Below are 16,411 nucleotides of genomic sequence, written 5' to 3' on the forward strand. Positions count from 1 at the left end.
CGATTAGTCGACTAATCGAAAAAATAATCGGTGATTAATCGACTAAAAAATAATCGTTTGTGACAGCTCTAGCTGCAGATCATTTTTGCCATTTCAACTAAATCTATAAATACAGCCTATCTTCAATGAACACATCTATATAACTGTGTACTGTTTATTAACAATAGAATACCCAGACAGAAGGCTGCATAGCATAATAAATGCATTTATCACCATTAAAACAAAACACATTATATTAATATTTATGCTAAATTGGATGTTTTATATTCAGCATTTAATGAATCATAGGTGGGTCTGTAGATCCTCTACTCATACTGCTGTCAATAAAATCACTTTATCTGTATAATATCTGGAAATATATCTGATATTGTGAGCTATTATAATAATTGATTATATTTATAGTGAAATTATTGCACAACAGTATAACCTTACCTCTGTTTTGCTTCTCCAGATTAATATTGCAGGCACTAATCTCAACAGTTGAGCCGTGTAAAAGTTCCGAACAAGTTTGTCTTTTATCTGATTAGAAGTTGGTCCRTCACAAACCAAAACACATGTTTTCAGCTGTTCAACAGTCCAGTCTTTAAAGTGTGAGGAGCTGTCCATCACTTCACTGTCAGGAGCCCCCAACTAATCCCACAAACCAGTGTGCTCCATATCCAGTAGGCAACACTAAATGTTATCTGTGAAAACTGATAGTAGCYTGTTAGTATGCAGTGTTTTGATTGTCAGGATGGCAGAAAACATTTTATATGTATGTATTTTTATATGTACAGTGTTTTGTTTTAAAAACTGAACTTGTATTTGCCTGGTTTTATGAAACAYTGAACTGAAAAAAATGTTTCTTTTATTCTTACTGTATGCTGCCATGCCAACTAAAGTTTCTTTTTTGTTTTCAATTTAAAAAAAAGTTTCCCAGGCTCCATCTCTCTTATGTACAACATTGTACCTACTTTTTGGTTTAAAGTGGTTTGTTTGGTCCTGGCACAGCAGCACTCATGGTCACATTAAGCTTGCGTGTCTCTCTAGGCCAGGGCAGGGATGCCATTCTGGTCACTATGAAGGACTGGTTCTGCATTGCAAGGAGACCGCTGTGGTGAGGCTCTTCTGTGTCTCAGAGCAGTGATGGTGACCTTAGACCTTTATACTGTTCCTCGCCTCACTGCTGCTCCTGTTTAAGATCATCTGCTCTGGTGCTGGACAGACGGGAAAAACAAACACTTTGTGTTTGATTTGAATTGTGAACAAGTTTAACAATTTAAATTTTAATAACAAAAAAGATCTAAATTCAAACAATTTGTTTTTTTTTTTTCACATCAAAACACTGACCTGTCTCTCCAGTAACAGGTTAACTGAATACTCAAACCAATAAAATTTGGTCAACCTTTTCAGTGTGTATGAGGAGACTGTTGGCCTTTTATAAATTGTTTTTTTCATGATGGTCTTATACTGGCAACAACAAAAACACAAGTTATTGGCACATTTTAATCAAGTTTAAATATTGGCCAAAACGTAAAGTGCTTTTTATAGTATCCTAAAGTAAAAATTCAAATCAGTGCTATAAGACCATTTCTTATTGTTTGATCTGATTCATCCTGGTTCAGCTCTCTGTGGTTATAATCAGTTGGCTCTTGGTCTAATTTTAACTGACAATTTGAAGTTTGTTGCTTATCTGGCCTTTCGTTCAGTTTTTCGTTTTTGTTCTGAATACGTGCTGTCCTGTTCCTTTCATTGTGAAATTTACGGTCTTTTCCTGCTTCTACCTTTCTGTCCCATCACCTTCCCTCTCCTCACCTCCAGTCTGGAGGAGGGTGTTCGGAGCTCGGGCAGCTGTCGAGGAGTGGTCCTCTCTTGCACTGACAAGCTGAACAGACGCACTGTGTTGGTTCGACCCGTCAGCAAGCAAGAATCTTTCAGCCACTTCTCTGGYTTTTTCCCCCCTGTAAGAATCCAGCTCTTCTTTATTTTTGTTGACTCTGTTTAACCTTCATCAACAGTGGCTCAAGTTAAAATTAGTTAAATATGTGTTCCTCGTTCTAGTGTTATTTACTTAATATATTTTGCTGTTAAGGGGTTTTATTTTATTTTAGTATTTGTTTTTTCTTTGGTTTGTAGTAAATATTTTTATGACATCATAAAGTCAAACAACGTTAACAAGCAACAAAATCTTATGAACTCTGAGGTCCACTGTTACTGAATGTTTTACAGTTGATAATAAATCAATCCACCAGTCTTTAAACCAGTTTAAATCAGTAAAAACTTTCAGCTAAATTACTGGATTGTTTTACAAAATCAAAGTCGTGTATAAGTTTGTAAGGATAGCTGTTTCATGAAGTGGACTGATTTGCTGATTCTTTCTTAATAACTAGATTGATTACATTTGTTCTGAAAGCCTGATTGTTAGTAGCTTCAGCTTGGCTTGCTTTTTAGTTTCACATGAAAGTTTCTTTTAACTTCTCTTAGTTTCTCTTTTGTTGGGCTGAGGTCGATGCTTTTTCCTAAAACTGAGCTCAAACCTGGGATTTTTAAATTTTAAACATTAACAAGTCTTGTCTAAAATCTTTCTTGATTTAAATCACTGCCTTTTAAAGTAAGGAGAAAGGCTCGATCCTCACCCAAGGAACTGAACCAATATCTGAACATGTTTTTGACTTGTGTTGCTTTATGTGATGACATCATCATCATTGTTCTGATTTGTCCTATCTCACATCAGACGGCAGCTAAAGTACTGGAGGGTTCTCACCAGCAGCATGGCTTCCTGTCAATAACCTACACCCAGGCTGTCACCAAAAACGTTCGGCACAAACTCACCTCTCGGCCCGAACGTCCACGCAGTAGCGTTACYGTGGCAAACCAAAGGGTCGCCACCGACCCCCAGGCCGACAGCTCACCTCAGTACCTGAGAGAAATCCTGCTGACGGCCCAGCCCTTTGATGTGGTTTTATTTTGTCCCTTACTCACCACTGTGGCTGGGGTGTTCCAGGTAAAAAAATAAAATAAATGTTTCTTTTTATGCTTGATCAATGTGTGTGAATGTTAAAAAMAGTGAGTTCAGATTATTTGTATAATAAAAGAAAATTAAAAGTTGTAAGATGTTAAAAATGTTGCTGTAATGTGTAAAATGAGATGTTTGTAATGCTTCTCATTTTTCTGTTTTTATATTGTGGGAGATGTTTCTGGAACCAGCAACAAAACCGGCAAAAGTTAGATTTTTTTTTTTTTTTCACTTTTTAATTTTGACTTCATTTTTTCAGGCATCAGTACCATGGCGCTACAGGGAGCGTGGAAAATCAGYAGGTCAGCCAATGAGAAGCCACACACTGACTTCAAGGTGTTTGCCCCTCATTTACATTAACACCAGTGTGATCAGGGTCTTCTGCCACGGAGCGCAGGACAGACAGACAGCTTCAGGTGGGACACTTGTTTCTTTTAAACAATAAAACTGTAAAGATGCAGGGGCTGAGATGAGCCACGTTTATATTAAAATGTATTGATGTCGCAATTGGTTTGATTTGGATTGTAATTTTTGGAAGTGTCTTCATAGATTCCAGTGAGAAAAAAGAAGACACGCTGGTGCTAAAGCTGGGTTCCCTCAGCATGGCTCCTCAGGCCGATAACCCACTGACCCGGACTGTGCTGCGAAAAGATATTTACCAGTAAGACAAACCCACTCCTTACCCCCTTTGTCAAAATGATCTTTTCATGATGAATAGATTATGTTTAAAAAGTGCTGTTTTAAACACCAATGATTGCTTTTTCATGTGTTTACTGGATTTATTAGTAAGTTCAACTCTCACATTCCTCCTCCTTTTACATATTTCWGCTGCTATCTGTGACATCTTTGCTGCTCATAAATCTCAGATTTATCCTGTTCTCCTTTGAAATCATGCACCAACCAGTCAGTAATAAAACTCAACAAATAGTCACTCTTTTGAGGTGACCCTATTTAAAAGCAACCATCAAGTCACCTCGTGTATTTGTTGTTTTCTGGTTTTTATATAAGCCATCATGTGAATGTCCATGTTTTTTTAGGGATGTCTGCAATCTGTTGATGCAGTGGTTAGTAGCACCTCATAGTGGTACGATGTGACACAGAGCAATGAGTGACACTGTGGGGGCCCTCCAGCTGAAACACAAGACTGTTGACACAACCTCTCACCCCCCAGCGCTATGTGGATCAAAGCTGTAGGCCAGGGAAAATCTGCACTTTAGAGGAAAATAGTTCAGCACAAAACGCATTTTCCTGCTATAGGCAGCAAGAATCTGGATTGTGTCATAGCTGCCTTGAAAACCACAGCCCCACAGAGCGTGTGTGAACGAGAGCGCAGTTGGGCAGATATGAAGCTGGCAAACACATGTAATGACGGAGATAAAAGTGGTGCCTAATGCTTTGTGCAGCTGCAAGTGAAGTGGAGGAAAAGGAAAGTCGACAGGAAAGAGCAGAGGAGGGACCACTTCAATCTGCATTGCTCTGTGTGTGATATGAAGGGTTCTTGGTCTGATTATGGAGGCAGAGGGCGTCAGGGCTGTTGGTGAGTGGGACAGTCTGACATGCCACAAAGGTCTACACCATTGGTCCACAAGGGCCACTACCCTTCATGTTTTAGTTTCCCTGCTCTTCAGCGTGTCTTCATGTAAAAGGCTGTTCATGAATTTTTTATTCAAATCAGGTTCAAAGCAGGGAAATGTCTAAAACATACACTCTAATAAGTTTTTACTTTTGCATAAAACTCATGATAAAGTTGCCTAAAAAAATTTCATACTCTGTATAACACAAACGTGCGCACACACACACACACACCTACCTTTGTACTGTGTTAGCTTCCTCCTAGCTGTCCTCTGGAGGTGGTCTTTCCTCTCTCGTCTTGACAGTAAAGGGGGATAATTGTACATCTCCCTTTTGTAACCTCMGTCTTCTCATTTCTGTCGCTGGCTCTTGAATATCCTCCGGTTAGAAATGCCGATTTCAAACGCGATTGTGAGCTTTTATAGCTAAGTTTTGCCTGTAATGCTATGATTCACTGCTGTCACCTTTCCTCCTCATCAAGAGGAAAATGGAGAAAAACTAACTACTCTATCGTACTGCTGTTTAGTGGACACAACGGCACACAACAGAACTCATGTTTTATACCAGTAGCTCACAGATGCTTTAGCTTTTGCGACTTTTTCACAGACCAGTACTAGCAGCTAACGCTAAAAACAAAGGCAGTAAGCAGGRAGTGGAAGGGAGGTGCGTGGCAGGAATTTTAACGGAAGTATGTCGTCAATGGCCTAACTTGGGACTAAACAAATCGTCATGTTCCTTGTCTTATTAATATGGCTGAGCACAGCTAACAAACACTTGAGCTCTACGTGGTATTCCCTGCATAGAAACAGTGTTTTAACACATCCTCTTATAAACACTGAAAAGTACTACATGTATGACTGACTGAATGTGAATAAATTAAACAGAAAAACTATTAAAAGTAAAAGTAAGAGAGTTTTACTCACTGAGTTGTGGTGAGTAGCTGCCGTTTAGAATTCTGAACTCTCCCACTTTCCAACAGGGAATTCCCACAGGAGGTGCATTCCAATTTAAATTTAAGACTTGTAATTGGGAAGCTTCCACTTCCCAGTACAACTGAGTTGTAGCAAAAGTAGCTGGCAAAAATGGGGATTTTGCACTGTAAATTTTGTCAGCTTTTAGCTCCTTTTGAATCCTTTGCACCTCCACCTAATGGTAASATGTTGTCATTTTGCAGGTAAAATGATCAACATGCATTATGGGATATTTAGTTTATGCTCAATGCTGCTTTAAAGCAGCTTATTTTGAGACATTAACACAMCTAAATTGCACTGAGGGTAACTCGGGCCAGACAAATAATATGTTTCACCTTTTAAATCAGTTTATTTTGTTGCATTGAGTCATAAATTAATTAATTTTAAAATCTATTTTTATGATTAAAAAAGGACCTCATTGGCAGGCCRGACTKAAGTCACCTGTCACATTTGGTCTGCGGACCTTGAGTTTGACACATGACTTGAGCTTCAGCAACAAAACACTTGTACAAAAATCCCTGTATTTCTGTCAGTTTTACAGATACTGAGCAGTATTTTGGTGGTAGCTGAGAGTCAGGGGYGATTCTAGGAGCAGGGCCACAGGGACATTGGCCCCTGCTGAAATTTAATTGACCCCCTGAAGTGCCCCTGCCACTCATTTGTCCTTTGCCCAAGAACAGTAATGCTGGGTGCAGTTCCATGTCCAAACACTAGAGGTGCTAATTAGTCAAATAGAAAGGTCCAGCATGAATCAAGCTGAGAAGTCTTTTCCTGAAATTTGAACAATCCTGCAGAAAAAGTCTTTCAAATCACAAGTGATCGCTCTCACATTGATGTGTGTTTGGGAGTATTTTATGTATGTACTGTAAAATGCATGTAAAATTGGTAAGGGGCATTTGCAAGCTTTTTTAAAATTACATTACAAGAGTTTAAGCATGTGACTGGTTAAATATATACACCTTACCAAAACCAGGGATTTGTGTGCAAGGATGCTGAACAAATACTTGGCCACTCTATGACTATTGTGGCCCCTTGATGGCCCCTTACTCAGACAAATCCTAGATCTGCCACTGCTGAGTGTGTATGTTGAATTCTCAACATGCACTTGAAGCACATGAAATTATCGTTCTGTGATCAAAACAGCTTGAATTCTGTCCATCTCATTAGAAGATGGTTTTRGTTTAAATCTGTAAAGGCAGTGGGTGACATGCATTTCTTGACACAGATGAGTACAGCTCTGTCATCAGGTTTTTTTAAGTTGACATACTGGCCTTTTTGTTGTCTTGTTGGTTGTTGCATGATGAAGTTTTGAGCAGAGAAAATAACCTGAAGATTTTCTCAGACTTTCGCTCCTAAAACCATTAATACCATGCATGTAATTTGCACCGTACCAACACTGTTCAGTTTTCAGTAGTTAGAGGACTTGCAGTTTTGTGGATGTGGTGCCCACATCTGCTTGCACGTAGATTGCGTACACATAAAATGCCCCACCCTGGTCTAAATAGACACACATTACCATGTAGCACTCTGTGCGCACACAGACCTACAATACTCTCTTTCAAACTCCGTCTCTTTCCCGTACTTGGTCCTGAACTCGCACCACGTGTTCAGTGCAGAGAAATACAAGGTGCAAGCTTGTCTTGTGTGCACAAACACACTGACACTGAGTCTTTCATGTAACCTCYACACACAGAAGCCAAAAGTCACCACTTCCCTTTCTGCAGTGAAACCCAGGAATTATGTTACACCGCTATCTGTGTCCGTCTTTCCATTCCTACCCAGACATTATCCTCACCATCTTCCCTCTTCACATCTGCTCTCCAATTTAGGATGATCACACTTCTGAATCATTTGATGGGTAACCCTGTGATCAGAAACTTGTTAACATATCATTGCCAAGCTGAGTTTTGGTCTTTATCTGAGCTGGGTTTCTACTGTGTACGCTCCCGCAGGTTGCATATAGAAAGTCAAAGAGCGAGTCTGTCATCATGTAAACCAATGTGTTTACAGTCTGTAACCAACTGTGGCTATTGCAAGAAATATGGCTGAGTCCCAGTAGCTATTTGCTGCAGTTCTGTTTAAAGTCCACCGCTAATTACATCTGTTGTTATAATTAAATGATTCATCTAAGCAGCTATGCTTTTATTGTCTACTGTTCATGAAATGATCGCTTCGCAATGTCTGAAACCAAGATTTACTGTCATGCCACCCTCGGAGACWACATGTGAAGATAGAAAAGCGGAGGCTAAATAGCAGGCGTGTGTAAGCGCTTTGATGGGGCATGGCGTGATAGCTAACACTGTTTCTGAAACTGTTCTATTTCAGCCAYGCCACCGTCACAATAAGGTGTATTTTTATCAGATATGTGAGGTAACATTTATCTTGGGAAACGATCTGGCCCTAGCACTTTACATTGTGACCAACAGTTATGCCAAAGCTGCAGGATTCCCTTCGTTCTCCCTTTTTTATCTTCAGCTACAAGGCCGCTGTCCATTTACACAGCTGAAATCATTTTTCCTGTCTTGAAAAAGCTTTTTTTTTTTCTTTTTCCCTCCAAGTACATGAGCTGTAGCTCGGGGAATGTCCAGCATGCACTCGGCTCTGACTTTCTTGTGGTTTGGGCCTCTTTAAAATCTTACATCTTTACTCTCCACTTCCATTCTTTCTCTCATCTTTTTTATTCTTTTGTTTTTACACTCTTCAAACACTTCTTCTATGCCAACATATATGAGAACCTCTRTTTAAAAATGTTTTTGAAGACTCTGTGATGGCTATATGAATATGATTGACTCTCTATGTGAGAGTCTTCACTGCTTTCAGTAGTGTCTTTAAAGAAAAAAAAAACTAACTCTAACACATTTTGTATTGAAAGGACCCCACTCAGGTCAAATACTGACAGTACTGAATTTGTTTCATGTCTTCAAGTATTGGATCAATTAGCTGTTTTAAAAACAAAGGATTTGGGCCATAATTAGCAGATACTTTTTATTAGGAAATATTGTAAAACCTAAATATTTAAATTAGGGCTGAGACATGATTTAAATATGTTTTTATAGACCTTAAAGCAAATTAATGGCATTTTATTCACATGATTATCAAATAGAAACATTTGTCAGACTGAGCCAAGCTTTTTATTTTAATACATTTGGTTGAATACACATACCTAAACTTATACAATATTGTTTTTAATTGTATGCTTTTATTTTTGGTACATTCACAGATTCATGCAAATTTGACTTAATTATGATAAATCAAAATAAGCAAATAAAAATAATGTGATCAAGCTACARTTCACTGCAGTCCATTTCATCAGAACCTTTACGAGTTTGTCCAGTATATTTACTTATTTTGTCTCTGAACCAATAATTTGGTCTCATGTTGGACCCTCCACCTGTTTTTATTACCATTATCATTAGCATTGGTGCTACCAAACATGCTTTGTGTTTGAATGATACCTTCAGAGTGATGTGCTGCAATGAAAGAAAAATTAGCCATAATTTACACAACTGTTTTTCTCTGCATTACCGAGATTATTTTGCCAAAAAAAAAAAAAAAAGCAGGTCGTTCTTCTCATGCTCCTTAACTATTTAGTAGCAGCCAGGCAATGTAGCGACTCCGCCGATCCTTGGTGTCTGGTCTCCGGGCCGAAGTTAGCAGCAGCCAGCTTAGACTGCACCCAACGAAGCCTTTCGGTCACTCGTGGAAGACCGGAGCGGCGGCGGTCATATTTAACAAATGGATTTGACCCCTGTGTGTTTTTCAACATTTTTCTCTAATTAATTCATTGTCATTAACAGACTTAAAACAGGGCTAATTCAAAAATTAATTTTAAAATTAAAAGCTGAGTTTTGATTTATAAAATCTAATTAATGACAGAAAAATTGTGGATGATTTGACGTTAAACAAGTGCATCCTTTAATTATCCGAAGCAGTTAAAAACCACCTTTATGTTTTTCTTGTAAACCTGTCGTAACAAAGTTTGAACAGTAAAAGTGTGTCTTTAATTGGTTTTGTGTATTTATCCTTCCTGTGCATCCACATGGGTYGCACATGTTCCTAAATGTGCACGTGTCTAAGAATATCCTGCACATTTCCCGACATCCCCACACCTACATGACACAGCTTTAGATTCCGTCACATACTCATTTGCGTCTTGGTCTCTCCCAAGGAGTCTGAGAGAACATCCCGCCGCCACAAAATATGGTTGTTTTCTGTTTTGATCGATGCACGGGCTCATGTTTCTATAGTTACGGATGAAAAGGCTGCGGTGTCAGCAGTGACAAACAGCCTCTGAAACCAGATTTGACTGCATCACTTAACTTTGGTCCTTTTACTCACACTATCAGTCATTTAAAWCACAGTTGTTTTATTATTATGTATACTTTAACTGTTGAGACACTATTTCTTAAATTCACCTAATGACCCATATTGCTTTAACCTAATGAAGCAATTTATTGGTGTTGTTTATTACTGACTTATAAAGACACTACACATAGTATAGTCTTTTATTAGGTGAACAGTAATATAGTTTTATAATGTGGTTATGTCTGATTGAATTGATGATTTTGTATAGGTAGATACATGCCTGAACACAAATTCAACACATAACTAATGGTTGATTGTCATGAGTACAGTATTATTTTTGTCTAGAGGCGTGACTCTTTTGAGAGTAGAAGCCCCCTTCCTGATGAYGTWATTAAATAGGCGTTGTCATGTCTCGGAGCGCTGTKTTAAATACAATTGTCTTCCATGTTTTCGTTCTGAATGCCACTCAAAAAACAAGGCTTTCAGCAGAGAGCTCTTGGATTTTGTATGATCTTCCTTCTATTCTTTTCTATGCATTGGTACATTCTCCGTATGGTTCAAGCACACAAACTGGTAAACGAACACGCATAACAATATTTTCTTTCACTAAAAAATTTGTAAAACTGTACAATTTTCCTTACACTTCGTTTTTACTATTACTAGTGTAGTGGAAAAGTAAAAAGTAAACACAAAGATCCCGTGAATTAGACTTCCTGTAAAAACTTCTGTTAACTTCTATTGAACACATTGAACTTGGGAATAAATGATGTTTTAAAAATTGGTGTTTCARCTTTTATTCATGTAATTTTTTTGTTGTTAACACATTGGTATAAATGATATCGATACATCTTACTGTGCAAAAATATTGATGAAGGAATGCTAGCCGTGTTTCCATCAACGCATTTTATTCAAATTTGAAGTGTTGCATCAGAAAAAGTTGATGGAAACTAAAATAGTAAAAAAAACTCTCACTTTGTGTTTTTTGGATTTTCTGAAAGAGTTAATGCAAAAAAGGGGAGATGGAAACACTTTTGCTGAATCAGTTCTGACATAGCTAACATTAACCTCACATGACTGATCAGCTGATCCCGTCGTCGGTGTCTTACCGGAAATTCCCGTAAAACTTACATTTCTTTCTCTACGTCTCCAGACAGCATTTAACATTGCCAATACTAGCTGATATGACAGAATAATTACAACTTGCCCAATATCACATTCTTGAAAACTTTTCTCTATAGTCCGGAGATGTGTATCCCTGTTAGTTTMCAACCTCTACTTCCTGTTTACTACAGCCATGTGTAACATCATCATCTGGCATAATTCTGCTTTGCGTAGCCTGGTTGATTCTGTCAAAGCCAGAAGATGGAAACACGCCTGATTCACAGTTTTCTTTTTAGTTTGCTCAAAATTCACACTAAAATTGGATGGAAACATGGCTACTGTTTGTCTTTGTGTTTAAACATAGTTTTTCTGTACACTTTACATCATGTTCTGTGTGATTTAGAGAAACTCTTTCACAGCTGAGAACACTTCTTGAGCACAAAACCCCTCAGTGTGCAGTGCTCGTGTGAAAACCAACTGTGGGCAAAAATTCAGAATAAATCCTCCACACGTTCACCAAAAATCTCTGATATTCCTGTTGGGGAAAAAACACTCCTGTCTTTAATTTTCTTTCATCTTTCATTCAGTTTTGTTTTTCCAAATTGTTTTTGGTTTAACCTTCGTAGACCTATCTTTTTATGTTGATGTTAAACCTCCTCTTCAAATTTCCATCAACTTGTTTCCACAYGCCATCACATTGGTGTTGCTTTCCCCGCCTGTGTGTTTCTGCGTATTTGTTATTTCCTTCCTGTCTAACTTTTCCTCTCTGTAGCTCCAGTGTTGGTTACTGGTCCCAGTCCCAGCTTGCTGTGGTCAGCAAGCCACCTCCTTATTGCTGTTGAATGGCTGCCTAGTTAAACCCACATATCTGTCCTAATAAGTGGTTGTGATGGGGATCTCCCCTCCATAGATAAATACAGCCAACAGATGCCAGGACCCTGCCTGTTACCAATAAAATTTCTTCTCAGTACATTAAATGCACCCCTCTCTCTCAGTGGCTTCCTTTCCATGGTTGGGTTCGGCACTGTTACAATAAAACATTCTGCTGAAGAGCAGAGAAATTAGGAGATATGTGCCTGAAAAATCTATTTTTATTGTAATGGAGATAAAAACCTCTGAAGCCCAGCCAGAGAACTGTTGTTTTATTAGACTAAGTGATGCAGACTCCAWGGGCAAATACTTAGCTCAGGTTCACACACTGTTGTTGCTCCTGTAACAGGATTAGTTTTATGTTCTCATCCACACTCCCTGAAACCCTGTTCAGGTGTATGTTTGATGGCCGTAGATCTCTTAACTTCTTCCTTTTCCATGACTGACATTCTTTTTTAAACGCTCTTAGCTTGAGTCTTTTTTTGTCTTCCCCTTCATCTTTCATTTCCTCATAAAACCCAGCGTTCCCAGTAAGTGATTCATTAGATGCTTCAGCGCACACTTGCCTCATCACTCACTTTAGTCAGCTGCCAAGTGCCCCATTTCCCCATTTGTTGACACTAGTGAAAAGTGCTCCAGCTTTGCCTTGCTGCTGCAGTGGAAAGAAGTTGTTCAGGCCACACACAGAGACACCCAGGACCCACTTTTATGCTCTCCAATTTACTGGAGAATCCTCTGGTGGCCATGCAGGTTCAACGATGCACTCCRCTGAAACACAGTGATGCTTTTTGCCATCTCTCCAGGAAAAAGACTTTTGTTTTGCATTTTCAAAAATCTGACAGAATTACAGTGTAATTTTAAACCTATTTACATATTATTTTAACTGAAGGAAACAAGTCTTCTGGTTTACTTTGAACTATATTTTTTTACTTAAAGCAGTTTAGCCAAAGATAAGCTTTTCATTCTTCTCTTTTAATCATTGTTCACAATCATGTAACAAAAGTAACCTAAAAGAGATTAATTAAAATCTGGTTCAAGAGACTTGAAACATTTTTAAAACCACTGTAGTTTGGATGGATGTCAAAGTATTTAAAGTTTGAGAAAATGCATGAATCTTCAGTTGCATTCTCATTGAAAGCTGAGTGTTTGTGACTAAGTGGCCATTGAAATTATGATCCTTTTTCCTGTGCATGGCTTTCAAATCTGTACTCTTGGTTGTGCACATTATTTAGTTGCCCACATCTGCCCACTGTGACTTGTTTCATCCCCCCACCTTGGCAGCTGCTGCTGCTGGATCAGCACTTGTGAAGTGACAACAAACTCATTTGGGCCAGTTTTTCAATAATCATTATTCATCATAAGCTTGTGTTTTTCACCTGGAAATACAGATTTCAATATGCAATGAGTTAGAGACATCTGTATCAAAATTTAGTTGAGTTTCAGACTCGGTTACTGTTTTTAGAGAAAAGCAGTCGATCAAATTTTGTTCAACATGTTCAAAGCTCAAATGACAAAACTGCTCACCTCTACAACTCCCAGTTAAGAACCTCACTGGAAGTCACGAGACCTCTGGAGATGGTCTGGAGACTGCTTCATGAATGTTGTTTGTCAGCTACACTCAGCCCAATGAGATATCACCTCTAGGCTTCTTCCCACTGGATGGTGACCCTGCTATGACTTAAAAAATATTTTAAAAGTCTACCATAATAACCATAATATGAATGGTCYTGGCAGGATATAAGGGTGTGCATGAAGACTGCAGTGGGATTGTGTTGCAGATGATGATGTATATGATAAGTCCAGAATTATTTTGTTCCTGTTGCCTGGTTCAAAGTTAAACTTGAGCCAAGCAACAGAACCTTTTAGCATCAACTTTATAGTAAAACACAAGTATTACAAATATAAGCAAACATTCATTTTAGATTCAGTAAAACCAAGTTGTATTTACTGTGTCTTCTGTTTGGGGCTGGTAAGTCATTTTAAAGAAGATATCTATTAAAATAATTAGCTTGATCAACTGTAACTCATGCAACTCCCTTTGATTTTCTTTTTTTTTTATTCATTTTTATTCACTGAAATGCACATCCTTGCTCTCCTCCTAAGAGAAAGAAGACAAAATAAGCTGGGACTGGGGGTCAGCCAGAATAAACATTGTTTTTTGTAGTTCCAGAAAATGAAACACCTGGTGCTGGTAAACTCAGAGGACATAACTCACATTGCCTCGACTCTGGGGATTAATGCAACATCAAATTGTTTTAAAAAATGGGGAAGGACACTGTCCAAAATAAATCATACACCTCCTTTTATTAAAGTTTGCCCTTGAATTTATGTTTAGAGTGTGACAGGATCGCCGACAGATGAGACTGGGAGTAGATTTGGAACGGCTCGTATTAAAAACAGTTGACAAGACAGTGTGTTGTAATTTTCACAGCAAGTTTAAGTTTAACTACTGAATACTGCTGGAGCTTTATAGTCTGGATAGTTTTACCTTTAGTTTCTATTTATTTTCCTTACACACACACACAAATATAAATAAACAGATAAAACACTGTCTCCACACCCATTTGTGGGAAAATAAAATAATTAACTGAACATATTTCCTTATGACTGTTTGATTGGTCCACTGACCAGGGGCATCATGTCACACTCATGAGAATAACTTTACTTGTATACCCTGATGTGTCTTATTAATCCAAGTAGCAAAATCTAAAAAAAAGAAAAAAAAAACAGTTGAGTAAGTTCTCTAGATCAGAGGTTCTCAAACTGGGGTCCCAGGACCCCCAGGGGTCCACAAGCCATATCTTGGGGGTCCTCAAACATTTTTAATAAATTGTTAATTTGGTTTTTAATTTAAAAAAATAAAATAAAATTTTGTTGCAATACTGCATAGAGTAGGATGTGCGTAGGGTCAAAACAAAGAAGTTCTTGAGTTCAGTAGTACATTTGCATAGTAACATTGCTACATATGAGCTAACAGAAAATGGAAATGATGCTGCTGTATTTTACTTTGTGCTGCTGAGGCACTTTGCAGTAGTGTTAGGTTAAATTAGCAGATTGTTCAAATACCTGGGTGACTAATATGGTTTGTACAGTGCCTGAGTCATGCCATGTAACGAATTGGCTTGGTTGGTTTGAACCCCAAGATGCAGGACTGAGTGAGGGTGGCAAAAAAGKTTTATTAAAGCAAAACAAAAGGTGCTGACGTGGCAGCAAACAAGAATTAGGGATCTGGGCAGGATCAAGAACATGAACATCAAATAAAGAGCAAGAGAACAAGAAACAGCAAACAAGGATGTGAACGAGCCTTGAGACAAGACAGGACTTAAATACACTGACAACTAATGGATGAACTGAAAACACCTGGTGAGAAACACGAGGGTGACTAATCAGACAAATAAGGGGCAGCTGGGCTGAGACACACTGGGGAACATAGAAACACTAGGAAAACCAAGGTGAAAACTGACAAATCATGACATGCCATGAGATTAAATATACTCTGAAACAGCTACACTCATTAGTTTAAAATAAATTGAACAAAAATATATAAATATATGTTTAAAAAGCTTCAGTTTGTGAAAACGCTCATGGTAATGCTTCAGTGGGCTGCAGCTGTTGGAGGATATTTAGCGAGTCAAAACACTGGGAGAATAGTGAGAAAATAGATGATTTTTTTAGCTACAGTTTCACTGAGTGAGTGTTTGCAGTCACATGACCAGCAAACTTTTCAACCACGATTTGAACGGCCAGTTTTTTTTGGAAACAGCAACCTGTGTGCATGGCTCGTAAAACTGCAATCTTGGCTGTACGTAGTTTTTTGTCCACCACCACCCACATCATACTCACCTTGACTTGCTTTGGCAGCTGCCCCCACATTTAGGATTTAATTGGCTGAAGTACACTCAAGCTTAATCATCTAATTTACATATATATATACATATATATATGTATACATATGTTCCATTTGTAATCAACGTTCAGCTTTACCTTTTCAGACGTCAGTCGACTTGCTTTGGCAGCTGCCCCCACATTTAGGATTTAATTGGCTGAAGTACACTCAAGCTTAATCATCTAATTAAAAAATATATATACATATATATTTGTTTCCACAAGAATCACACACTAAAATTATGTACAAAAACATGTAGGTTAAGGCAAAATCCCCTTAAATCATTAAAGGGGCAATAAATGTAATCATCAATAAATGTAGTCAATCATGTAAAATCAACTTTTTTGAGATTTATATCATGTTATAACATTATCCTCTCATCAAAACATGCCCAGAGTCTTGCTATGACTTATTCATGCATGTTTGAGAAATCCTGTAGTGTCCTGAGGCAGCCAGGCAGGGGGGCAAAAACGAATGGTTGGGATTAGAACTGCCTTTTGGGACTATACCGCCTTTGGGCTGTGTCCCCAAACCGAGTTTCCTCAACCCATTCTCACTCCCGAGTCGTCACATATTGACGTTTTTCAAAGGTCCCTTTGCGTCCAATTTTGACGCATCAGGTACCCCCCTTGCGTCATATTTTGACGGGATGGGGCGGAATCTGTTGTCGTAATTTTTCAAAGTGTAGAAAATGCACAAATAGTACCGTCC

The 16,411-nt window shown here is 38.3% G+C and overlaps 1 protein-coding gene across 2 annotated transcripts in view; it reads left to right on the forward strand.

Moving 5' to 3' along the window:
• vps13b (vacuolar protein sorting 13 homolog B) overlaps nucleotides 1–16,411 on the forward strand; it is a 394,105-nt gene that overhangs the window by 213,708 nt on the left and 163,986 nt on the right. For both annotated transcript variants that reach the window (XM_014010833.1, XM_014010832.1), the window contains exons 28-31: nucleotides 1,801–1,942; nucleotides 2,714–2,983; nucleotides 3,255–3,411; nucleotides 3,545–3,656. In XM_014010833.1, coding sequence (XP_013866287.1) covers nucleotides 1,801–1,942; nucleotides 2,714–2,983; nucleotides 3,255–3,411; nucleotides 3,545–3,656 — 681 coding nt within the window. The remainder of the gene's footprint in view (nucleotides 1–1,800; nucleotides 1,943–2,713; nucleotides 2,984–3,254; nucleotides 3,412–3,544; nucleotides 3,657–16,411) is intronic.

Source organism: Austrofundulus limnaeus, unplaced genomic scaffold (genome assembly GCF_001266775.1).
Source record: "Austrofundulus limnaeus strain Quisiro unplaced genomic scaffold, Austrofundulus_limnaeus-1.0 Scaffold74, whole genome shotgun sequence".
Lineage (NCBI taxonomy): Eukaryota > Metazoa > Chordata > Actinopteri > Cyprinodontiformes > Rivulidae > Austrofundulus > Austrofundulus limnaeus.